Consider the following 24642-nt stretch of genomic DNA (forward strand, 5'->3'; position numbering starts at 1 on the left):
CTCAGGAGGCTGAGACAGGAGAGTCATTTGAACCAGGGAGGCGGAGGTTACAGTGAGCCGGGATTGCAACACTGCATTCCAGCCAAGCAACAGAGCGAGACTCCGTCTCAAAAACATAAATGTTCTAAATGGACATCCATTGTTCAGGCATCTCTGCTATAACAGCTGAGGAATGATCAAGAATGCCTGTTCATTTCTTTAACTCCAATTTTGTGTTGTGTCCCTTGGTCTGCCATACCATAAATTGTATTATTCATAAAATGGACTCTTTATCTGTAATTATGTCCCTCAGTATGCTACATCCTTTCAGCATTTAAACATATAGTGTCTCCTAACCTAAAATTTGGATTTTTGAAAAACCAGAAAAACCCAAACATCTTTGGAGACCTTTAATTTCCAGCTGTTTTCATCTCCTCTCCTTTTGAATCCAAGTTGAGGGTAAAGTCCATTTGTTAGCATTTCTCCTCAACTCACAACAGCCTCTTCCCACTCCAACAGGACTTTTGTCCCCATGAGTTAATATGCATAATTCTTGCTGGCAGTGGTAATGTTCTAACAGAAAAAATCATGAGACGGCATCAGACTTTACCTTATTTTCTAGCTCAGCAGAATTTGATTCCTGTCTGATAAGGAAATGCTATTTTCCCTAGAAACCTTTCACTTTTGTCACAGGTTTGGTTCCCAGGGAGCTGGATATAGATGAAGCTTAGTGTGCAGGATGTTTATTAGGAAGTGATGTCGGGATCCACCTCTGTGCAAAGGACTGGAGGGAAGCCTTATGTGCAAAAGGATTGCAGCCCGACATTGTCAGGCGGCCGCAGACAGAGCTGCAGAGCAAGGAAGGCCTCCCCTGTTTCTCCCAATTGAAGCACATGGTGAAGCCTAGGCACCCCTTGCCACCATTAATCATTGTGTGATTGCCACTTGCGGAGGGTGAGACTTTGAAGAAGGTGGCTTTCTGCAGCTGAAGAAAACCTTACATGTGCTGACAAAGTTTTCCAAAGAGACAGAGAATGGCATGGACCACGAGTGTCGCCCCTTTCCAAAGAGGAAGCAGCAGGGTAATGGCCTCCAATAGCTCTGTACCCAGACAGGTGGACAGTAACATCTGGACCTCCTGTGAGCTAAGAAGAGCAGAGGGCAGACACGCAGCCAGGCAGTAGAGGTGACACGGTGTTGGCAGATAAACACCTGTCATAAGTGGAGCTTCTTTGAATTAGGTGTGACATGAGGCTTGCAGCCCTTGCACCGACCCCTTCCCTGTTATCCTGCTGTCCTACCTCATGAAGGTGGGTGAGGGCTGGCTGGTGGGCACTTTACCCGCAGGGTTCCCACCTGAGTTCCAAGGCAGCCCATGTGCTCATTTATGAACTGTGTGTTTTCCTGGTCCTGCTCATCTTTGCCTTTGAGGAACATGTTTCATTGGACTCTGAGTACAAACAACTCACGTGTTCCTCTCTGTACATCACCCTTCACAGAGGGGAATCTTTTTTTTTTTTCCTTTTTTTTTTTTTTTTTAGACGGAGTTTTACTCGTTACCCAGGCTGGAGTGCAATGGCGCGATCTCGGCTCACCGCAACCTCTGCCTCCTGGGTTCAGGCAATTCTCCTGCCTCAGCCTCCTGAGTAGCTGGGATTACAGGCACACGCCACCATGCCCAGCTAATTTTTAGTATTTTTTTTTTAGTAAAGACGGGGTTTCACCATGTTGACCTGGATGGTCTCGATCTCTTGACCTCGTGATCCAGCCGCCTCGGCCGCCCAAAGTGCTGGGATTACAGGCTTGAGCCACCGCGCCCGGCCGGGAATCTTTAATCTCTAATGCCTTTGTTTGATTTTACTATCAATATAATAATATCATTATTACCTTGATTATTGATATTCAGTTATTTTTATCAATGGAGTTAATATGAATTGTTCTTTTGTGGCTACTTATGCCATGATAAAGAAGTTATTAGTTCAGGAAGAACCTGCATTCTCAAGGTGAACAGAGGATCCCACCACACATGTGCAGACACATGCCTTCCTGCTGGACCTGTTAGTGCCTCCTGACCCTAAGGAACCTCCTGAATGAGCCAAGACTCCACCAAGGCAGGTATCTGCTCGTGCATGCCTGAGAGCACCCAGGATGAAGCGAGGCGCTGAGAAACTGCATGACTTCCCGCCTGATCCCAAAAAGTTTACAGGTGAACTGGATGCCATAGAAAGAGGACTGGCAAAACACAGTCACCAAAATTATGCCTAATTCTATTAAGAAACCCAGGAGCCACACTTGCTGCCATTAAGTGGACGAGCAGGAGCCTGTGAATGGGATCTTAGTCCTGCCTGAGATTCCACAGATGTTTCTATGTGACTTCAGATTTGATTTGTATTCCTTCATTATTCATGATTCAGGCTGGAACACCTGCTTACATCCCCACCCCCCTGGGGCTCCACCCCCACCCCCCACCCCGAGCTGTCCTCTGAGTTTTCTGATTACATCGTTTCCTTCCACGCTCTTTGGTCATTTTGGTCATGGTTCCTTTTGCTGTCAGGGGAGCAGAGAGTTTATCTTATTGATTCTGGATACGGATACTTTCCAGGTGATCTAGGTAATCAAGATAACAACGCTCCGAAGCAAGGAAAAGGGAGCAGCCTCTTGGTCTTTCTCAGAAAATCCCTCTCAGTTGAGAGGCCTCCTAATGTGGAATCCTGGTCAGAGTTGTTCCCAGCGCGGCTTTGCTGGGGTCTATTTGGCAAATGAAACTGTGCCTAGTTCTCGTGTGTACACCGGAAAGCGGCTTCATGGGGACCATCACAACTATCAATGCACACTTAGCATCACTATGAGCCAATTTCGGGCTTGCGGGTGCAAGCGTTACTCACCAGGTCTGCAACGTGTGTGAGATTCACTTGGCGGAATTGGACTCGGTGCGGGTGTCGGTAGCGTGGGGCGGAGATTTTCCGGTTCCTGTGGAATTGTAGGAAGTCAAAGGTCCTGCCAAGGCCCGCCGTCCTCTAGGTCAGCTCTGTCTCGGAGAAACAGTCTTGTCAAAGGTTTGGATTGCTAACGAAGTCAAGAACTGGGAAAGCTCCCGGAAAATTTGACGCAGACGCGGGGGTACTTGTTGGGGGTCGGGGATCCAAACGCTCCTGCTCCTGACCCACCGCTGTTGCCTCTCGCCGAGGAACAAGACCGCCAGGAAACCACGCAGCAGCCATGGCTTTTAAGGATACCAGTAAAACACCTGAATTCGAATCACTCTAATGAGCTGCAACGGAAAACCCATGGAGAAAGTGTGTGCTGACTTGATCAGAGGAGCAAAGGAAAAGAATCTCAAAGCGAAAGGAGCAGTTCGAATGTCTGCCAAGACTTTTAGAATGATGACAAGACAAACTCCTTGTGGGGAAGGTTCTAAGACATGGGATCATTTCCAGATGAAAATCCAAAAGCTACTCATTGGCTTGCACAGTCCTTCTGAGATTGTGAAGCAGATGACTTCCATCACTACTGAGCCAGGAGTTGGGCTGGAAGTCACCATTACACATGCTTAAGTCAAATATTTTAATAAATTGATTACCAGTTGTGAAAAAAAAAACACCACGAAATGAGAGTAAAAGAGAGTCTGTCATTGTTTCCAATAATTTTATTAACTTCCAAACAAATTAATCACACATATTTACAAAGGCATTCCCTAGCACAATGTTCAAGGCTGAGGAAAACCCCAACAATGCTTTCCGCAGAACCCATCCCAGGGTCCAAAACACCAATCTCAGGGCAGGGCGTGGCTGAAGAGGGGCACCTGTCAGGGTTCCCTAACTTTTCCCATATTTAGTCACGTAGGGAGCAGACACAGAGTAATTCGTCTGTTTCCAGTCTCTTACACAACGAATCCCTGGCACAGAAGCTTTTCAGGGTGGGTTTCAGGAGACCCATTCCAAATACAGTTTTCCTCACCAGAATTCAAGTAGGCAGAGTCTCTGCAGCTGGTCCCTGCCTGAGCTGGGCTCCGACATGCGCAGGAGCGCCTCAGATGCTGGGGAGCTTCGGAGTCACCACACAAAGTCTGCTCCCCGCTCTGTGCTCCTCAGTCCAACAGTCCCCTCCGAGTCACGGGAGCTGGAGGCCAGGGATCTCTGCCACCTGCAGTCTCGCTCCAGGTCAGACCAGCTCCTCCTCGGAGGAAGAGGACACCTGAAGGTCCTCACAGAGGACACTCCGTGGGACACAAACACAGGGCCCCTCAGACTTCTCTGGGACATGAGGGCTCTGAGTCGGGAAGGCTCCCGGCCTCTTCGCAGAGTCGGGTGACGGAGCCGTGAGGAACGTGGAGCTCCACCCTCCGTCTCCCAGTCTCCTGAAGAGCATTCTGAGAGGCTGGTATCCATCCTGGCCGGCCGCTGGCTGGTGGGACACGGTGCAGGCCCGGACGGTAGGCAGGCAGGGTCTGCTGTGAGGAGGCTGCAGGTCGAGGCTGGGCACCTGGGCGGGTGTCCTCCTGCTCATCTGGGGTGACCTATTTGGTCTAAGTTCGGTTAGAGCTGGCGGAGGCTGTAGAGTCTCCAGGGCGCCCGGCTCCCCTCCCTGGATGCTGTTTTCGGCGATCTGGATGGGACCGAGTCTGGCTTTCTTGGGGACACTCAGGCAAGCCTGAATCGGAGCCTGGGCAGGCCTCTTGGCTCCTGGCCTGAAGCTGAGATTGGAGTCTAGGCCCAAGCTGTGTGTGGCGGCTGGTGGGCAGGGCTGTGAGGTCACAGCAGGACGTTTGGCTTGTGCCTGGGGGTCGATGACAGGGTTCAGGCCGTGGGTGCTGGAGGCAGCCTGGGGAACCTCACGGGAGCCACCCTCAGGGCGGCTGTTTGTGGGCTTCACCAAGAGGAGAGGCTGCGGGCCATGGCCCCGGGATGCAGCCTGAGGGATGTGGGCCACGGCCCCTGTCTGTGGTTCCGTGGGTCCACGACTTGAGGAGGAGCTCACACTGGATTTCCTGAGGGGAGACAGTGAAGCCCAGGTGGAGCCCCTGTCAGCAATTTTGGGAGCTGAGCCGTCGGTGAGAGCAGCGTCCACGACTGGCCTCCTCTTGGTGGTGTGGACTGGCATTGGCCTGCTTGCCCCCTGAAAGAAAGGAAACCACACACGTTAGATGTTCCTCCGCATCCAGCCGACAAAAAATCCAGCACAGCCAAACACAAGGTGCTTGCACCCAGACACTCTCCAGACAGTCTCGACAGGCAGTCATTGGAAGCAGGGACTGATCCTCAAGTGAGTGCTGGCCAGGACAAGACACTTGAAAAATGTGCCGTGGAACTAGGTGTAGTGATCTACAGAATATCATCGCTGAAGTGACTGTGTCTTGGGGATTCACTGGAGTGACCTAATGTCCTCCTGCCGCTAGGAAAGTGTTGTTGGCAGGCTTGCAATAGTCCGACAGAGAGAAAGCACCAGGAAATATGGCATCTTCAGATGCCTTCACCTGGAATCAATTAACCTGAAAGGGTCGTTGAGACCCTGAGGCTGAGAATGCCCCCAGTTCCCTCCCACAGCTGCGGGCCTGAACGGAAATCCCCCAGGGTAACCTGTAGGAGAGAAAGAGCAGGGGCCCAGGGTGACACTCACCGTCAGATAGTCACAGGATTCCCCCGATTCTTTTCCACCGGGCAGCCGCTTGGATTGAGGTTTCCCGGAAATTATCTGGAGGAGAGCCTTCCTCTGCTGGTCCTGCGGCCTGCAGAACAGAAAAAGTTCAGGTGCTGCCCCCTAGTTTTCCCAGGGGACGGGGAGAACCCTATCTGAGCCCAGTCCCGTTTCCTGTTTGGGCACCTTCCCTCATGGGCCAGGCTTCCCATCGTCCAGGCGGCCCTCTAGGTTTCCCAGCTAAGGACGTTCCTTTACATTCCATTGCTTTCCCCCTGTCGTGGGCAACCTCCATGAAACACCCCTGCCCCCCACCCCTGAATCTGTCTCCCAGGGTGAAGGGAGCTCCTGGGTGTGGCACCTGGGAGAACACCCAGCTCTTAGGTGGCAGTACCCAAAGAGCTGTGAAAACCCCTCCCACTGCTCACCTTGGTCTCTCTTCATTCTCTGCCTTCTCCTTGCTCCAGAGCCCCGGGTTCCCCTCAACCCGGGGCTTCCATGGCTTGAGGTTTTCCTTCCCTTCCACTTTGCCAGAGGTCTGGGGGACCAAGGCTCCGTTCCAGCGCTTCATGGGGCACCTCGTACTTGTGGCCTTGTGGCCAAACGCCCCGCAGTCTTTGCACTTGACCTGAGGGTGGAAAGAAAGTGCTGTCAGTGCACGAGCCTTTGAGGCAGAAATCAAAGATCAAAAATGAGACAGGTTGTGAATTCAGAGCTCAATAGGGATTCTAGGGAGGGGACGGTGGTATGGGGGCCGCTAAGTGCTGGGAGAGCTCAGATACGGCGTTCCTTCCCAGAGCCCGTGTTACAGAGAAACCCTTAACGGGAAACACCCCGGGTTCTAATGGTCATGAGCATGAACCCAGTGTCAACAACACAGCCAAAGCTGGCTACATGGGATTCCAGGCAGGAAGGGAAGCTGCTCTCCAGGGTCTCTCAAGGGACCTATCGGGCCTGAGAGGAGGACCCAAGCCAGGCCTACCTTGGATAGAAAAAGAAATTTGGGCTGTGTGCGGTGGCTCATGCCTATAATCCCAGCACTTTGGGAGGCCGAGACAGGTGGATCTCCTGAGGTCAGGAGTTCAACCAGCCTGGCCAACATGGTGAACCCTGTCTCATTAAAGAAAAGAAAAGAAAAGAAAAGAAAAGAAAAGAAAAGAAAAGGAAAGGAAAAAAAAGAAAAGAGAAGAAAAGGTAAGAAAGAAAAGAGAAAGAAATCTTGGTGGTGGTGACAGAACTGTTTTGAATTCCACCCAGTCCCTGAGGACCACGAGATCCCCGGATGCTCAAAAGATCCAGGGCTAGACTTACCCTGGGATTTTCCTCATCGGGTGGGGGAACCCTTGGCCCAGCTGGGGCCCTCTGCTGCTTCTTGAGGGTCTGGGCTCTCATGAGTCTGTTTGCCCCTCTCTTGGGGTCACGGTGTGCCATCATCTTCACTTCCTGGCGGTTTGATGTCCACCTTTTTCAGGGTCGACCGTCGGGTCACCTGAATCACACACAAACAACACAAATCCATGGTTAAGCACACTGGACATTCACACACCCACAAGCCCTCACCTAATTCCTTGCTGGTGTGGTCATGAGGAGACCCGCCCAGCAGTTGGTCCAATCTGTGGGTCACAATGTGATGTGCATCCTCAGATGACCATAAGTTCCTCTGCCAGGATTGCCTGGTCCAAGAGGAAACCTTGCCTGCCACGGGTCCCGTGGCCTCTGTATGACGAGTGAGATTTCAACTCCCAACCACTGATTCTGGAGACTGGACTTAAGTCTATCATGATTCAGCCTACTAGGAAAGACATTCATTCTGTCTCCCTTGACGCTCACAACAATCCAAAGTTTAGGGCATGGTCTACGGGCCCCTTTGGCAGGTCTATTTTAAATCAGGAATAACAGATGCTTCCTATCACCACTTGATTCGCTCCTCTGGACATTTGATTTGGCAGCCAAATAGAAATTCATAAAAAGAAATCATGTTTCTCTCCATCACCCCAGCTGGTTATGGTCTTTCCTGTTGTATCTTTTTGGCTGAGCTCCAGCCCCAGTCCCTGTCTTTATTTTTCTGGTATTTTATAGGAGCCATACGAATTATGGAAACAAAGGGTGAACCTAGCCCGTAACAATTTCTTACATGACTAAAAGGCAAACCACCCTCGTTCCAAAATTCTCTTTCCATTAACTCAGCAATTTGACGTGATGGAGAACATTTATGTTCCCATTTCCATCTCGATCATCTTTCCAGAAATGGAAAGAAGATGGAAATACGTTCTGAGTTTCTGTTCCAGGAAATACTAGTAACAAGAACACACATCTTACCCTATCATGTAGTCATTACCCCAATGTGACCTGTTCCTTTCACTCTTCTTTGTCTATTTTCCTCCCAACCCCTCAGGGATGATGTGAGACAAACAATTTTTTAGTGAAACTAACCTGAAATGGCAGGTCTGCTATAGTTCCTCGGCTGGCGCTCAGGTGGGCAGATATCGGAGCAGCCCGGCTGGAAGCGATGCAGCCTCCAGGAAGCCAGAGGAAGCGGCCGAGAGGGAGCCAGGCTCTGCAGGCTGCCTTTTATACTGCCTCTGGAGACACCCTTCCGGAAATGTACCCTGACCTAATCAACTTAATTCAATTACGTGACCCGGCAATGTCTGTCTACAAAGCCCACTCCAAGATGATGTTCCCTACTGACAAACATTCTAAAACCCTGATGTACACCAGCAAGCTTTGAAGATTCTGTGTCTCCTCTCAGGAAGATTCCATTTGCACATGTAGCTCTGTCTCATTTTACATGGTGTTTTTTAGAAGGTGGGGAAATAGACACAGTTGAACTGGGCCATTTCCCATGGGATGCACAGCAGCTGTTGAAGCTTGATTTCCCCTTTAATTTGCCTTTCATTAATTGTTCATGATTCAGGTTGCAACACCTGCTTACCAACTCCCCACACCCATCACCAGCCCCCCACCCAACCACCTTGAGCTGGTTCCGTGAGCTTTCTGATCATATTGTTTCCTTCCATGCTCTTTGGCCATTTTGGTCATGATCCTGTTTGCTCTCAGGGGAGCAGAGAGTTTATCCTGTTGATTTTGGATACTGACACTTTTTAGATTATGTAGATAATCAAGATAATGACCCTGAATAGCAACGGATGGGGAGCCATTTGTTGGTCTTTCTCAGAACATCTCTCTCAGTTCAGACACCTCCTAGATGTGGAATTCTGGTCAGGGTTGTTCCCAGGTCCGAGGATGGAGTCAGCCTGTGCATGACGGATGTCTTTGCCTGACTCTTTCAGTGATTCTCAACCTCACCTACTCTTAGGATCATGTGGGAAGTGACTAAAAGGCTCTGGGCTCAGGCATCCGAAAAGAAGAGGGGATGAATCTTTGACCTCGGAATGTACTTCAGCTTTACTGGGGTCTACTTGGCAAATGAAACTGTGCCTAGTGTTCTTGTGCACACCCAGATGCAGCTTCATGGGAACCATCACAATCTTCACCGCACACTTGGCATCCCGGTGAGGCAACCAGGGACTCCTTGGGGCAGGCAGTGCTCACCACGTCTGCAATGTGTGTGATTCCCTTGGTGGAATTTGACTGGGTATGTGTGTTGGCAGAGTGGGGTGGAGATTTTCCAACACCTGTGGATATTTAGGAAACCAAAGGGAGAAACACTCTGGTCACTGCTATGGATTGCTAACAAAGTACAGAAATGTTCAAGCCCTAGGAAAATCGGCAAAGAACAAACACGCAATTAGAGTCGAAAGACACGATGTGATGTTTTCCAATAATTTTATTAACTTCCAAACAAATTAATCACACATATTTACAAAGGCATTCCCTAGCACAATGTTCAAGGCTGAGGAAAACCCCAACAATGCTTTCCGCAGAACCCATCCCAGGGTCCAAAACACCAGTCTCAGGGCAGGGCGTGGCTGAAGAGGGGCACCTGTCAGGGTTCCCTAACTTTTCCCATATTTAGTCATGTAGGGAGCAGACACAGAGTAATTCGTCTGTTTCCAGTCTCTTACACAACGAATCCCTGGCACAGAAGCTTTTCAGGGTGGGTTTCAGGAGACCCATTGCAAATACAGTTTTCCTCACCAGAATTCAAGTAGGCAGAGTCTCTGCAGCTGGTCCCTGCCTGAGCTGGGCTCCGACATGCGCAGGAGCGCCTCAGATGCTGGGGAGCTTCGGAGTCAGCACACAAAGTCTGCTCCCCGCTCTGTGCTCCTCAGTCCAACAGTCCCCTCCGAGTCACGGGAGCTGGAGGCCAGGGATCTCTGCCACCTGCAGTCTCGCTCCAGGTCAGACCAGCTCCTCCTCGGAGGAAGAGGACACCTGAAGGTCCTCACAGAGGACACTCCGTGGGACACAAACACAGGGCCCCTCAGACTTCTCTGGGACATGAGGGCTCTGAGTCGGGAAGGCTCCCGGCCTCTTCGCAGAGTCGGGTGATGGAGCCGTGAGGAACGTGGAGCTCCACCCTCCGTCTCCCAGTCTCCTGAAGAGCATTCTGAGAGGCTGGTATCCATCCTGGCCGGCCGCTGGCTGGTGGGACACGGTGCAGGCCCGGACGGTAGGCAGGCAGGGTCTGCTGTGAGGAGGCTGCAGGTCGAGGCTGGGCACCTGGGCGGGTGTCCTCCTGCTCATCTGGGGTGACCTATTTGGTCTAAGTTCGGTTAGAGCTGGCGGAGGCTGTAGAGTCTCCAGGGCGCCCGGCTCCCCTCCCTGGATGCCGTTTTCGGCGATCTGGATGGGACCGAGTCTGGCTTTCTTGGGGATACTCAGGCAAGCCTGAATCGGAGCCTGGGCAGGCCTCTTGGCTCCTGGCCTGAAGCTGAGATTGGAGTCTAGGCCCAAGCTGTGTGTGGCGGCTGCTGGGCAGGGCTGTGAGGTCACAGCAGGACGTTTGGCTTGTGCCTGGGGGTCGATGACAGGGTTCAGGCCCTGGGTGCTGGAGGCAGCCTGGGGAACCTCACGGCAGCCACCCTCAGGGCGGCTGTTTGTGGGCTTCACCAAGAGGAGAGGCTGCGGGCCACGGCCCCGGAATGCAGCCTGAGGGATGTGGGCCACGGCCCCTGTCTGTGGTTCCGTGGGTCCACGACTTGAGGAGGAGCTCACACTGGCTTTCCTGAGGGGAGACAGTGAAGCCCAGGTGGAGCCCCTGTCAGCAATTTTGGGAGCTGAGCCGTCGGTGAGAGCAGCGTCCACGACTGGCCTCCTCTTGGTGGTGTGGACTGGCATTGGCCTGCCTGCCCCCTGAAAGAAAGGAAACCACACACATTAGATGTTCCTCCACATCCAGCCGACAAAAAATCCAGCACAGCCAAACACAAGGTGCTTGCACCCAGACATTCTCCAGACAGTCTCGACAGGCAGTCATTGGAAGCAGGGAATGATCCTCAAGTGAGTGCTGGCCAGGACAAGACACTTGAAAATTGTGCCTTGGAACTAGGTGTAGTGATCTACAGAATATCATCGCTGAAGTGACTGTGTCTTGGGGATTCACTGGAGTGACCTAATGTCCTCCTGCCGCTAGGAAAGTGTTGTTGGCAGGCTTGCAATAGTCCGACAGAGAGAAAGCACCAGGAAATATGGCATCTTCAGATGCCTTCACCTGGAATCAATTAACCTGAAAGGGTCGTTGAGACCCTGAGGCTGAGAATGCCCCCAGTTCCCTCCCACAGCTGCGGGCCTGAACGGAAATCCCCCAGGGTAACCTGTAGGAGAGAAAGAGCAGGGGCCCAGGGTGACACTCACCGTCAGATAGTCACAGGGTTCCCCCGATTCTTTTCCACCGGGCAGCCGCTTGGATTGAGGTTTCCCGGAAATTATCTGGAGGAGAGCCTTCCTCTGCTGGTCCTGCGGCCTGCAGAACAGAAAAAGCTCAGGTGCTGCCCCCTAGTTTTCCCAGGGGACGGGGAGAACCCTATCTGAGCCCAGTCCCGTTTCCTGTTTGGGCACCTTCCCTCATGGGCCAGGCTTCCCTTCCTCCAGGCGGCCCTCTAGGCTTCCCAGCTAAGGACGTTCCTCTACATTCCATTGCTTTCCCCCTGTCCTGGGCAACCTCCATGAAACACCCCTGCCCCCCACCCCTGAATCTGTCTCCCAGGGTGAAGGGAGCTCCTGAGTGTGGCACCTGGGAGAACACCCAGCTCTTAGGTGGCAGTACCCAAAGAGCTGTGAAAACCCCTCCCACTGCTCACCTTGGTCTCTCTTCATTCCCTGCCTTCTCCTTGCTCCAGAGCCCCGGGTTCCCCTCAACCCGGGGCTTCCATGGCTTGAGGTTTTCCTTCCCTTCCTCTTTGCCAGAGGTCTGGGGGACCAAGACTCCGTTCCAGCGCTTCATGGGGCACCTCGTACTTGTGGCCTTGTGGCCAAACGCCCCGCAGTCTTTGCACTTGACCTGAGGGTGGAAAGAAAGTGCTGTCAGTGCACGAGCCTTTGAGGCAGAAATCAAAGATCAAAAATGAGACAGGTTGTGAATTCAGAGCTCAGTAGGGATTCTAGGGAGGGGACGGTGGTATGGGAGCCGCTAAGTGCTGGGAGAGCTCAGATACGGCGTTCCTTCCCAGAGCCCGTGTTACAGAGAAACCCTTAACGGGAAACACTCAGGGTTCTAATGGTCATGAGCATGAACCCAGTGTCAACAACACAGCCAAAGCTGGCTACATGGGATTCCAGGCAGGAAGGGAAGCTGCTCTCCAGGGTCTCTCAAGGGACCTATGGGGCCTGAGAGGAGGACCCAAGCCAGGCCCACCTTGGATAGAAAAAGAAATTTGGGCTGTGTGCGGTGGCTCATGCCTATAATCCCAGCACTTTGGGAGGCCGAGGCAGGTGGATCTCCTGAGGTCAGGAGTTCAACCAGCCTGGCCAACATGGTGAACCCTGTCTCATGTGCATGTGGGCCTGCGTGTGGGTCGGCACCTGCCCTGAGATCACTGGCACACAAGCAGAGCCCTCCTGCTGTGCTTGTTCTTCCCTTTGGATCTCCCGGCCCTCCCTTTCACACAAGCGAGCGTGCCAGTGTTTATGGACTCGTGATCTGTCAGGTTCCCAGAGGAGTTGTTCAGCAGGGAGCTTCGGTGCCACCAGTTCTAGGTTGCCTGAGGTCCATTAAAAAAGCAATGTAAAAACACCAGGTCGGGGTAAAAAGGAAGAACATCCTTCTTCCAAATGCGTTCCTGTTTCTGCTATTCAGCGTTGGGAGAATGCTCCACAGATGTTTCACCTTAGCAAAATGTCAGCTTCTCGTGCCTAACAATTGACTCATGAAACACACCCCAAGACAAAATAGTAAATACCATTTTCCTCACATGCACACCTCAATGTGAAATATTCAGAAATTCACACTACTGTCATCTACTATGAACGTAAACAGACAGTCCCACCACAGGTTCAGAAGTGTCCTGACTCCAACACTCGATATTTCCCGTACGTGGGCTCATCTTGAAATGCAGGCATCACTCTCCAGTTTCCTCTCTTGCATAAACAGAAACCTGGGCTCCTTGTCCCTTGATGTAGGACTGACTGTATATGCTTGTGTGTGTGTGTGTGCGTGTGTGCACGCGCCCATGTGCACGTGGGCCTGCGTGTGGGTCGGCACCTGCCCTGAGATCACTGGCACACAAGCAGAGCCCTCCAGCTGTGCTTGTTCTTCCCTTTGGATCTCCCGGCCCTCCCTTTCACACAAGCGAACGTGCCAGTGTTGATGGACTCGTGATCTGTCAGGTTCCCGGAGGAGTTGTTCAGCAGGGAGCTTCGCTGCTCAGGATGATGGTTTTTCATCCCACTCTTGCATTTCGATTGATGAATCACAAGTACATCGGGAGGCAGTGTCCATTCGACTTTTCTGATGTTGAACTCTGGCTTGGTTTTGTTTTGTTCTTGGAGGAATTTCCAGCTGTCTAAGGTGCTTTCGTCAGTGGCTCTTTCCTCCGCGCGCTCTTTCAAGTCAGGGACCTGGAGGCAGGGGTCCCTCTTGAGCTCTCCTTGAGCTGCTCCCCTGTGCGTGTCTTCAGCACCAAGGGCTCTTGGTTCCCTGCCTGTTGACACCGTCTCACCGTCTCTTTCCAATTCAGTCTTCTGGATGTAAAAGAGAACGTACGCCTGTTGATTCAGGGCAGACGTCACGCCACAGGCCGTGACCTCGGCATCATCCATTTTATACCACTGGGCATCCCCAGCTCCTGCTTTGACATAAGAGAAGTAATGTCCATTGTGGCAAGTCCACCCAGCGTGGACCAGCACAGCATAAAGAACATAGAGAAGAGGTCCTGAGTTCTGCTGAGACATGTATGGCTGCATGTCAAGGCACTCAGGATATGGCACATTCTTGGCCAGTTTGTGGCCTGTGACCTGGGAGAATCTCTTCAAGACAAGAATGAGGACCTTGGGGGAAGTGTGTAAAGTTAACGACTTGGAGGCCGGCACCTTCTGGAGACAGAGACCACAATGATAGGCATTCTCTCCATTGAGTTCTTCAGGCTTCACCAGATGTTGCAAAGCTTGCTCTACACTCTGGGCTGCCTCGATATCCAGGGCGATGTCCAGGTAAGGGTCAAAGGTGTCTGAAGTGCCATGGCAGTGGAGACACTGGATTTGAGATCTCCAGTAGCCTCCAAATATTTGGTGGATGAGGGTGGTGTCCTCAGCGTGATCATCTAGCTGCTCGCGGCTGGGAAGGCTCGTCTTTTTCATGGCATTTAGAGTGAACATGAGAAATTCATGGGCATCTTCCTGCCTGCGTCTGTGGAAGCCAGCAGACAATGCCTGTGAAGGCTGGATGACGTGGCCAGGACGGTTGAGGGCCTGTGTCATGTGAGCTTGCATAGTACACAGCATACAGCCCTTCTGGCGATGGCAAGTTTGAGAGTGCTCCCCAGATAGCATGTACTTGGCAAGGGGTGGTGTGTATGTCAGGCACTGCAGGGAAGCATTCACATAGCAAGTATTTCCCATGTTCTGGAGCCCAGCCCCCACCGCAGCAGGTCTCCTGCTCCTCAGAGGAAGTTTCTCCCTGGGAGCCAGCTGTCTTGCTGGCTCAGGAGCCAAAGAATCAGAGAGGGCGACATGGGGCTCAGATGGCAATGATGACTTCTCAGGTTGAGACCTCGGCTTGAATTCGGCAACAGCTGCATCTGGCAGAGAAGATGTGAGTTTTGGAAAGTCATTGAAGTGCGACTCTCCTCCCAAGTGGAGTGAACCGGCCTCCATGGTGCCAGAAGTCCAGAAGTAAGGATCACCAGGTTTTGCTGCTGGGACAAGACACTTCCTCTTGCGAGAGAGCCTTCGAATGACAGGCTACCTGGCTGCACCAGCCCTTATATACCTAGCTCCCACCCAGAGGGATCATCACACCCGCCCATCAGGCACCCGATCCACCAATCAAATAGCAGCATCAATTAAGCTATGGGCCTCAGGGAATTTCCTCTTGTATTCCCTAGGGAATTCAGCGCACACAGCCCACAGTCTGAATTATAGAACACCTGAAGCCGATTTACTTGTCAGGATGATGGGCAAACACAATAAGAGTGGAATCAGGTTAAGACAGCGGCCACTCATTGACCTTATTTTATGGAAAATAAATGCCACAGAAGAATTAAGTACATATGAAACCGCGTGTTTGTGTGTGTGTGTGTGTGTGTGTTTATTGTATGTGTGTATTGTGTGTGTGTATTTGTGTGCGTCTGTGCATAAGGTTCTTTGTGTGTTTGTGTCTGGGATGTATGTGTGTGTGTGTGTGTGTATGTGTCTGTATGTGTGTGTGTTTTGAAAATTCCTTTGCAAAGCATGTGCATTTAAGAAATTTAATTATCCTTCAGCGACTGAAGGACAAGAAGTTGAAACCGCAGTACAGTAATCAACAAGTAATTAAGGCATATTCCTTACCTTAATTATATAGTGAGACGGATGGAGTCCAACAGACAGGAGCAAGGATCACCTGGTTTCTGCTGGGACCTGCCTGCTGCAGCAAGATGCTTCCTCTTGGGAGAGAGCCTTCAAATGATGGGCTATCTTGCCCTGCCAGCCCTTGTATACTTATCTCCTGCCTGGTGGGATCACCAAACCCACCTATCACGTACTGGGTCCACCAATCAATGAACAGCACACAATCAAGCTATGGGCCTCAGGGCCTGTCCTCTGGCATTCCTCAGGCAATTAAATGGACACAGCCCAGGTAATGAATTATAGAGCACCTGAAGCAGATTTACTTATCAGGATGATGGGCAAATATAGTAAGTGTGGAACCAGGAAGGGATGGTGGCTACACATTTGTTTTATTTCATGGAAAACAATTTCAGGGAAGATTTCTGTACCTATTGAACAGTGTATTTTTTTTTTTTTTTTTTTTTTGCCAGTGTGTGTGTGTGTCAGCCTGGACATGTGTCTGTATGTGTGTTTGTGTGTTCAGTATTTTTGTAAGCATATGCATCTGGGAGATATGGTCATCTTTTCAGTGACTGAAGGACAAGATGTTAGAAGTACGGTTTCTGATTTGACTATACTCAACAAATTACCATAATGAACACAGCATATTCTTTGCCTTAAGAAAGCAAGATGTAATCAAATAGACATTCCTTCGATAACCTTCGTTTGGAAGGCTAATTGATTCTCTATCAGGGTGCAATGACCTGGCAGTGGGAACAAGACAAGTCTTTGCAATGGTCTTGTGGAAGCTAGATACTGAAATAATCAAGTGTCGAGTGGGTCTACTGCCTTAATATGTCGAAACATGCAGTGAAGATTGATGAAATTTTCAATGCACAAAGCAGACCAGGAAACACCTTCCAGAAAACATGCAATTACCAAGACTAACTGATGACATCCACTGAAGTTATGACTGCAAGTAAAGAGAAATGTTCCTTAAAGTTTATATTTCAGTGTTTCTGACATATGATGGCAACTTTAAAAAACGCAAAATAATAAAAACTTGACCAATCCATCGGTATCAAAATGAAAACTTTCGATGTATTACAGAACTAATGAAAGTTCAGACAACATAACTCAGAGCATGGGAGATAATATTTCACTGCATATCTGATAATGAATTAACATTCAATAGAGAGAAAATAAAAACTTCCAAAACTTGACAAAAGCAAACAACCAATATGACACACTGGAAAGTTCTGGGTGACCGTAGTGAGGCCCTGTCTGAAGAAGCAATAAACAATCAGTTGTTCAGGATCTGAGATGTTGCTTCAATTTCTAGTTACTCTTTGTGCTGTGGACCCGCAATTACCACATTTACTGTAAAATTTCATGCTGCTGAATGTAGACCTGTGACATAATATCAGAGGCACAGAATTGTGGTGTGTCTCCAGGCCCTTTGACTTATCAGGAATGAAGATCCTGGCTGTGTGGATTTTCTTAAGATTTTTCAGACAGTAAGAAACTGGTAGAATTTAAGCCATGCGATAAGATTTTGAGGTGTAAAGAAACAGTCCCTGGCTCAGGGCTCATGAAATTAGGATCAGTTTTAGGAAGGACAGTGGAATGGGAAGAGTGCGACCTTTGGCACAGTTTCTTTCACTTGTCTTGTCGTGTGTCAGGTGTGCTCAATGAGGAGGCATCTCATTCCTGATGGACTGAGTCCCGGAAAAAGAAATGAATGCTGCCAAGACTGAACGGGGAGGAAGGAGCCACAGTTTTCAGGAGAAAGATCTCCAGAACCATGAGAAATCCAGATGCCATGGCTTCACACAAGACGCTGGAGGTTGTAATCTCTGGAGCCGGGACCTGGGCATCAGTGTCCTTTCACGCTCCTAACTGATTCCCAGGTGAGCCCAAAGGACAACGTGTCTGCAGGTTGTGCTCATCGCACTGAAGTTTGCACGTGTCGCACAGAGACACTGTGAATATGCACATTTGGATGCTTGAGCAGGGTTGTACTCAAGATTCTGTGTTTCTATGGAGCCCTGAGTTCTACCGTGGACATGTTTACTCTTGGGTAGGTAAACTTTGATCACTGTACCTAATGAGAAATTGATCTGTGATGATTCCAAATTGAAGCACCTGTTGATTTTGTGCTATTTGGATGATTTTTGTTAATATTTAAATGGAAGGCCGGAGACAGTGGCTCATGTCTGTAATTCCTGTACGTTAGGAGGCCAAGTTGGGTGGATCACCTGAGGTCAGGAGTTCGAGACCAGCCTGGCCAACATGGTGAAACTTCGTTTCTACTAAATATATATATTTTAAAATTAGCTCTGCATAGTGGCAAGCACCTGTAATCCCAGTGTCTCGGGAGGCTGAGGCCGGTGATTCACTCGAGCTCAGGAGGCAGGGGTGGCAGTGAGCCGAGATTTTGCCACTGCCCTCTAGCGTGGGTAACAAGAGCAAAACTCTGTCTCAAAACGAAAAATTTAAAAGGAGTTTCTAGCCCCAGATTGAGCATGAAATGTCATAAGCAAATACACAAAACGAAGGGGCCATTCTCCAAAATAATTTCCTCGGAAACACCACCAAAGATTAATAAGTCTCATTACAGGGCTAAGATTGTGCTTCAAAGATGCAGCTTTCACAGCTGGACACTTGATTTCAGAATTTTCCCTAATGCCATTTTTTTACACACCATATGCAATTGATTTCAGAACTGTCTTGTCCATTCAATCAGGCAAGTGTACTATGGGCACCGCCCTTGTCTGTCAGCATCTCCCAGGGTTTCTGCCTGGCTGCACCTTTTTGCTGTACAAGCTCAGATCCCCAACTTGGGCTGCTCACAACACTCACCACCATAGATATTTTGCCAGAAGACCACATCTAACCATGTGTGAGCTTCTGCATATGAACCCCCACCAATGTGCGTCCACACAAAGTATTCTCCCACTGTCACAGGCATGCACATTCACGGACCACACTGTGCTGTGAATGAGCATGGACCTGCTGCTACAGTGAAGAGCTTTTACTGGACCCTCCATTGGAGTTTTGTTGCTACAGGCCAGGCAATTTCAGCCTCTCCATCCCATAGATGCTTAACTGGGCCGGGCCAGATAACAAACTCTGGGAAACTACCAACCGTATCCTCCTGTTCGGAGTGATGAGTTTCCCAGGTTCCATTTGGGTCCAAAGATGCCGTCCAGGAACCAGGGACTGGAGTCAAAAACCTTAGAAATCGACATGGTGTTCTATTCTGCTGCAGCTGAGCTGGCACTTAAACCACGTGACACAGATGTTCTCACTCTTCCTTCCCCTTTACCGGCAGAGGAGCCTCAGCCTGTGGCCACCATCACCACAATTCCATGGAGAGCACTGCCAGGCTACTGCTGATGTTCAGTGAAGGCCAAAGAGCTCTTCAGTCAGCTGAATGTGGCCAGGCCTGGGATGCACTTTTTCAGGGCAGTTGGCTCCCCTCTGGCCCAGGACACGTCCAGAAACGCCATCCATGAGTCTAGTCCTGAAATCAAGGATCCCAAGAGCCTGCTTCATGCACTACTATTCCGTGGCAGAGTTCTTACCTAAGGTGTACAGCGGAGTCACCTTTACACTTCCCTCTGCTTTTCTCAAGCAGAAGGATTCTCTATTCACAGCCCCCACAGCTGGGAATGTGCTCATTCTCAGCTGCAGTCAGCTGGTAGTCCCATGTTTCTGAGTCTCAGCCAAGGCCCACAGCATACTACCTGGATACTGCTGTTGGTTCTTCAGGGTTCATGGGCTTTTTCGTCCGTAGATTAGAAACACTGCCAGTACTGAGTCCTTTCTTTCAGGGCAGCAGGTTTCTTTCTGGCCCAGGAAGTGTCTAGAAGTGTCATCCAGAAGCAAGTGTCTGCAACGGGAACCTCATGACCTCATGACCCTATGACCCTGACCAGCGCCCTATCCTACTGTGGCTCAGCTGACCTCCAAGGTGCAAGACAAGGTCCTTTTTACTTTTTCTTCTGATCTCCTCTAACAGACGGAAGGGGTATCTTGTGGAGCTGCAAGCTGTGCTGTCTGGGGTTGTGGGACAGGTAATGCCAGTACTCCTTTAGCTGTCCTGGCTGGCGTCTCAGTAGGTTGTACGGCCGCTCACCTCTGTGTACTGGCTCTGCGCACAGTACTACTGTGTCTGCCGTAGTGAATGAGATGGAAAGTAAGTCTCCATTCTCCAAGACCCTTCTTGAGCATCAAGGCTGCCCTACTGCTGGGGTCTAGCCCCAGACTTTCCTTGCTGAGCCAAGCATGCATAGGTTCCTCTGCTGGAAAACAAAAATAAAAACTAACAACTCCCCACAGTGGAGTGTTCTGGGACTCAAGACTCTCTATATTATTTTGCCCCCAGGGTGCTTCCTTGATGTGATGCACTTCCTCTTTCCTCGGAGCAGGAGTCCCTGACATCCAGATGACTGTGAATGCTGCTGTTCCTCTGGAGCTAGCCACCCAGTGGGGCTGCCACACAGCAGGCCATGCTGGAGAATGTCTGCAATGGATCCAGGGATGTAATCTATCCTCAAGTCTCCCAGCAGTGTGCATCAGCAGCTGATCAGATCGGGGTGGCAGGGGAGTCACATAGACTCTGAGAGATTCCTTGGTTAAACGTAGCCCTAGTGTGTTGAATTTCTCAAATGCCAGTTGTAGTAGTAATGAACTCATCACATGGATAGACTCAGGGCCACCTGGTTAGCCAGAGTGATGTAGGCAATGGTAAGACTTGTGGCCACTCACAGATTTTCTCCTTCCTGGGTGCTCTGCTATTCTACTGCAGATGCGGTAATGGACTGTGTCAGATGACCTTCAGCCAGAGGTGGCAGTTGGGAAAGACTGCCAGCTGTGGTGGTAGTGGTGAGATTTTGACTTGCCTTATGTTACCCATGGGAGGTACTCCAGTGTCTCAGGAAGTGGGTGGAGCCAGAGAGTTCCTAAAAGTTTCCTCTGTTACTTGTGTTAATCTACCAGGGAGGGTGGTTGAGCAAACCAGGTGGGAACTGGAGCAGGTGAGGCCATGCTCTGGCTCTCTCCATGTGGGACAAGCTGTGGCTCCAGTGGGAATTGGAAGGCCTTTCTTGGGCCACTGGGATACTTTTCCAGAGGAGAGTGAAGCTGTCTCTGCCTCTGTACAAGGAGAGTCCACATGAAGAACCGGGAGTAGCAGGTTGGCAGTAAGTTCCACCCAGCTCCCACACACTTGGCAAGGCAGGCCTCACACCCACAGTGTTCCGCTGGGAGTAGCTAGCTAAGTTTCAGGAAGTCTGCATTCAGAACGCAAAACTGATACCATAAGCCCTTCCTATGGAGATAGCAATGGCAGCCTTCAGGCCACACCCCTCCTGGTCCACCTGCAGAGCAGGGACACCCAGCTCCTATGCTCCCTGCTGCAGCACAATACCCACTCACCCCTCGGTTCTGGCCTGGGGAGTTTGTCCCCACTCAAGATTATATCAAAACTTTCAGCTGGGAAGTTCTCTCAACCTGTGACCACCGTCTGAGTTAGCGGGCAGACTTCTGGGAGGCCCTCTCTGAAGTGGAATCAGGAATGGCTTCCCTCCATCCTGCCAGAGACCGGCAGACTCAAAGCACATCCTAATGCCGCTCTGCACATACTCCCCACTCTTCACTAAACCAGGTCCAGCGTTGGGTAGGGTTCAGGCCTTCCCCCATGGCCTGGTTTGATAGGTTTCCCAGTGGAACTGTGTGTCTTAGAGTCAGTTTACTCCCATCTAACACCCCAGGCACTTAAAATGTTCCGCTAGCTCATGGTGTAAGCTGCATCCTGCTGCTTCTTTCAAAGGGTCTGTGGCTTATTTCAATTTTCCTGTGAAGTTCCTGTGATGTTTCTCGAAAGAAGTTCACAGTGTGAACGTCTACACACAGTTTTGTCTTTCCAAGTGGGAGAGGCAGGCCAACAAAATGCCTTCAATCCACTACCTTGGAAAACACAAGTAACAGTTTCGTCACTTTTAAAGGTTTGTTAAGGTCTGTTAATGACTCATGGGAGAATAGTACTTGGGTATATTTGAAATTAACGTTTACTCATTTGCACTGATAAGTGAAAATAGAAGATAGTTATCAAGATGGAAGTACTGAATATGTATATTTTATTATTCTTGGATGCAAAAACTTCACTTCTGATGTATTTTTATTTTAGGTCAGTTTCATTTCACCTTCGGTTTAAGAGGTTCTTGGTAATCTGACATGATAAGTGGTGTTGGAATTGGCATTGCAATCCACCATGCTCTACAGCACTTCATCCTTCTTCGGCAGGCACCGACTGCATCTTCTATTACTTTGCAGATATCTCTTCTGCAAACCCCACCCAAATTGAGACAATGACCTTCAGCAGGACCCAAACCACTTCTTACTGCAGAAAAGAAGATCCAGCAAGATAGTTAGTCCACAAAGAGAATGTAAATCCATAAACACTCTTAAGAAACAGAATGACTTCAGTATGAGCATTTTTATGTGGGAGCTCTTAGCATCGCTGCTGCTCATATGTCAGGGGCACATGCAGGTTAAGAGAGGTAGCAGTTCCCATCCTGGTTTGGCACAACGGTCATTGTAGTTTTCATGGAAAACGGATGTGAGAGGGGACGGTACATCTTCGTCCTTTTCTCGGGGTTTTCTGTCAGGAATGGCTGCTGCTTACCCCAGTGGCAAAAAATGCCAGTGTCCTCTGCCAGAACGGGTTACTGAGGGTCATAGCGGTTTCCACCTTGTGGCTGATACGGATCGTCTCTTTCTCCTTTTTTTGTTTCTAGCCTAGCCAAAAAAGATGGTTCTGGCATCTCAGGTGTGTGATTTCACTAGTTGCTTTTTCCATGTGGCTATTCTTTTGTTTTGTTGTGTTCTCTCTCTCTGTCTCTCTCTCTCTCTCCCCACTGTGTTGCAATGGCTTCTTAAATGGTCCCTCGAACCCTCCCAGGGCTGTTTTGCTTTGTACATAGCTATACAATTTGGTGGTGATCTTTTTGTTTCCTGTAGCAGAGTAGTGTTTATAATATACTACTATATACTATAGTATATATAATATACTAATAGACTTCATCAAGTTATTTAAATCTGCCTTAGAAAGGGGAGAATTGAAAATAATATTAGCAGTGCATCCTGGTAAACATTTAAAAAATAATGAGAAATATATTGCCCTTACAAAGTCAAAGTTTGTCTGAATACAACCCATATAGCAATTTCATTATAAATAGCCCTATTAAAGTCAGAAGGAAAAGAAGAAAGCCTGCTGTCAATGCTGTGTTAATATAGTTCGAAATGTTTTGGACAATGCCATATGCGGTAAGAAGAGAAGTCAGGGGAGACTTGAGCCTATCGTTTTTTCTATCCTCTGTACCTCCCCAAATACCACTGGAATGATGTAATATGTTTTGAAGAATCTATAGTAGTGCCCCAAATCATAGAACACTATCAATGCATCTTAATCTGAGATATGCCCAAAAGATACAAAATTGGTGTGAATAGAATGAAAGAAAGATTTAGGCTTTTGTCCATGACTACAAGTCAGCTGCTCTCCAGCGACTACTGCTATAGAACCAATATATTTTAGAGGATCTCTTTGAAACATTTCTATTCTTGAAAATGGTTAGGCAAGTTCTTAAAATATCCCCTCTTTCAAACACAAAAATACTCTGTGAACTGGAGCTTCAGCACTGGGCGCTTTGTACTGGCTAGCTGATGGAAGCGGGTGAGGGTTTCCCGGAAGATATTCTGGGAAGATCTGCTATTATCAGCAATGCGAATGGGGGTACTACTGACTCTTGGGCCATCGGGAATTCCAGTGTGTTAATGCAGAAGCTCCTATGTTGAGATAAAGCATTGAGTCATTTTCGCAGAAGAAGTGTGGATGATAGCATTCCCATTTTAGACCATAGAATAATGGCAGATTAAGGATGAGCAGTGAGTTCAGCATTAAAAATGATCAGGTAGGCAAGACACCATGAATAAAAGTTAGTAACAGAAACAGCATATGTGGACCCTCAAGAACTAAATGTATTGAAATTTGTAATGTGGAGAAATAATTAGGCAGCTATGTATCAATTGTTTAAAGAAACAATCTACTATGACAAAGCTGTAAAGTTCAGACCTGTCATATCTAATTGCCTGCATACGAATGTTCGTGCCCCACCAAGGCATCCCATTGAGGTCGCATTCCCTTGTATCCTTACTTTGTATTTTGAGATGCCTTGGTGAGGCATGGAAATTAAATGTGGGCAGTTATATTTGACAGGGTTGAATTTCAGCAGCATCCATTATTATATCCATTCACTAGGTCAAAAGACATGGATAGAAACTGATCAACAGGTGCTACTGCTAAATGAGTCTCTTTTCTATTTTTCCCTATTATAATCCTAGTAAAGCTGTATATATGAGATTCCTGAACCCACAGGACTCATTCTAGGATCTCGTCTGGCCAGAGACACAGCCTTCGAATCTGCCAAACTTTATCATAATCAGCTACCAACTTACCTGGGGATGAGAGAATCGAAAAAAGAAGGACAATAAAGAGAAGCAAATGGAATCTCATGGCTGAAGGGCCAGCATCCATGCGGGTTGAGCCTGGACTTTCTGGGCCTGGTGGGTCTGTGCCTATTTATGATGTTCTCTGGGTGTGTGATTTGTTCTTGGTTAGCAGAGCCTAACGAAAAGAGAATAACTAAGTCTCCCACAGGACATTTCCAGGGACACAAAAGTACATAAATGTGGGCATATCTCAATGGATGAGAAAGCAGATTAATATTATTTAGTTCCCAAAGACTCCGGACGTCTTCCTTGTCAGCTGCTTTCTTTACTATTTTCTACATGCACGGGCAACATCATCGATCCTACTTTATACATCTATTGTTTGCCAGGCAATATCGTAGGAACTAGAAGTGCATGGAGTACTTCATGGTAAGATCATGGGAGAAAAAATGTGAAATGGCTTCATGCAGTAACATATGTAAAAGATACAAAAATCCAAAATAGATCATTGTTATAGTAGCAGTTTCCTTTACTGAAAGGGAGCGAATAAAAGGATGTCGGGAGAAGCATCATGTAACGGATTATACAGAATGTGCTTGAAAAGAGTTTGGTGTTTTCTTGCGTGCGGGAAGAGCAATACGTGGA

General features: G+C 49.1%; 4 protein-coding genes across 4 annotated transcripts; all 4 read right to left on the bottom strand.

Annotated features, from left to right (window-relative positions):
• Nucleotides 1-4038: 4038 nt before the first annotated feature.
• On the bottom strand, nucleotides 4039-7090 carry LOC120360602 (protein FAM90A5-like). Its single transcript, XM_039461077.2, has 4 exons — nucleotides 6925-7090; nucleotides 6042-6241; nucleotides 5596-5704; nucleotides 4039-5094 (listed from the first exon to the last, which is right to left on the bottom strand). The coding sequence occupies exons 1-4, from the start codon at nucleotides 7045-7047 to the stop codon at nucleotides 4141-4143; spliced, it is 1386 nt and encodes a 461-aa protein (XP_039317011.2). The 5' UTR covers nucleotides 7048-7090; the 3' UTR covers nucleotides 4039-4140.
• Nucleotides 7091-9803: 2713 nt separating this feature from the next.
• LOC141580911 (protein FAM90A5-like) lies at nucleotides 9804-13077 on the bottom strand. Its single transcript, XM_074384247.1, has 4 exons — nucleotides 13036-13077; nucleotides 11820-12019; nucleotides 11374-11482; nucleotides 9804-10872 (listed from the first exon to the last, which is right to left on the bottom strand). The coding sequence occupies exons 1-4, from the start codon at nucleotides 13075-13077 to the stop codon at nucleotides 9919-9921; spliced, it is 1305 nt and encodes a 434-aa protein (XP_074240348.1). The 3' UTR covers nucleotides 9804-9918.
• A 153-nt stretch (nucleotides 13078-13230) lies between these two features.
• Nucleotides 13231-14829, bottom strand: LOC141580962 (ubiquitin carboxyl-terminal hydrolase 17-like protein 17). The gene has a single exon (XM_074384272.1). It carries the CDS (start codon nucleotides 14827-14829, stop codon nucleotides 13231-13233), a length of 1599 nt encoding a protein of 532 aa, XP_074240373.1.
• Nucleotides 14830-21683: 6854 nt separating this feature from the next.
• Nucleotides 21684-24061, bottom strand: LOC120360616 (beta-defensin 109). Its single transcript, XM_039461142.2, has 2 exons — nucleotides 24004-24061; nucleotides 21684-21889 (listed from the first exon to the last, which is right to left on the bottom strand). The coding sequence occupies exons 1-2, from the start codon at nucleotides 24059-24061 to the stop codon at nucleotides 21684-21686; spliced, it is 264 nt and encodes an 87-aa protein (XP_039317076.1).
• Between the last annotated feature and the right edge of the window lie 581 nt (nucleotides 24062-24642).

The sequence above is a fragment of the Saimiri boliviensis genome, chromosome 13 (genome assembly GCF_048565385.1).
Source record: "Saimiri boliviensis isolate mSaiBol1 chromosome 13, mSaiBol1.pri, whole genome shotgun sequence".
In the NCBI taxonomy this organism is placed as follows: Eukaryota; Metazoa; Chordata; class Mammalia; order Primates; family Cebidae; genus Saimiri; species Saimiri boliviensis.

Coding starts and splice junctions, on each gene's coding strand:
- LOC141580962 (XM_074384272.1), bottom strand. CDS start 14,829: ATGGAGGCCGGTTCACTCCACTTGGGAGGAGAGTCGCACTTCAATGAC.
- LOC120360616 (XM_039461142.2), bottom strand. CDS start 24,061: ATGAGATTCCATTTGCTTCTCTTTATTGTCCTTCTTTTTTCGATTCTC. Junction 21,890..24,003: donor TTCGATTCTCTCATCCCCAG/GTAAGTTGGTAG, acceptor TCTTTTCTGCAG/TAAGAAGTGGTTTGGGTCCT.
- LOC141580911 (XM_074384247.1), bottom strand. CDS start 13,077: ATGCCTGCATTTCAAGATGAGCCCACGTACGGGAAATATCGA. Junction 12,020..13,035: donor CCACGTACGGGAAATATCGA/GTGTTGGAGTCA, acceptor TTCCACCCTCAG/GTCAAGTGCAAAGACTGCGG. Junction 11,483..11,819: donor GGGAATGAAGAGAGACCAAG/GTGAGCAGTGGG, acceptor TCTGTTCTGCAG/GCCGCAGGACCAGCAGAGGA.
- LOC120360602 (XM_039461077.2), bottom strand. CDS start 7,047: ATGATGGCACACCGTGACCCCAAGAGAGGGGCAAACAGACTCATGAGA. Junction 5,705..6,041: donor GAGAATGAAGAGAGACCAAG/GTGAGCAGTGGG, acceptor TCTGTTCTGCAG/GCCGCAGGACCAGCAGAGGA. Junction 5,095..5,595: donor AATCCTGTGACTATCTGACG/GTGAGTGTCACC, acceptor CCTTTCTTTCAG/GGGGCAAGCAGGCCAATGCC.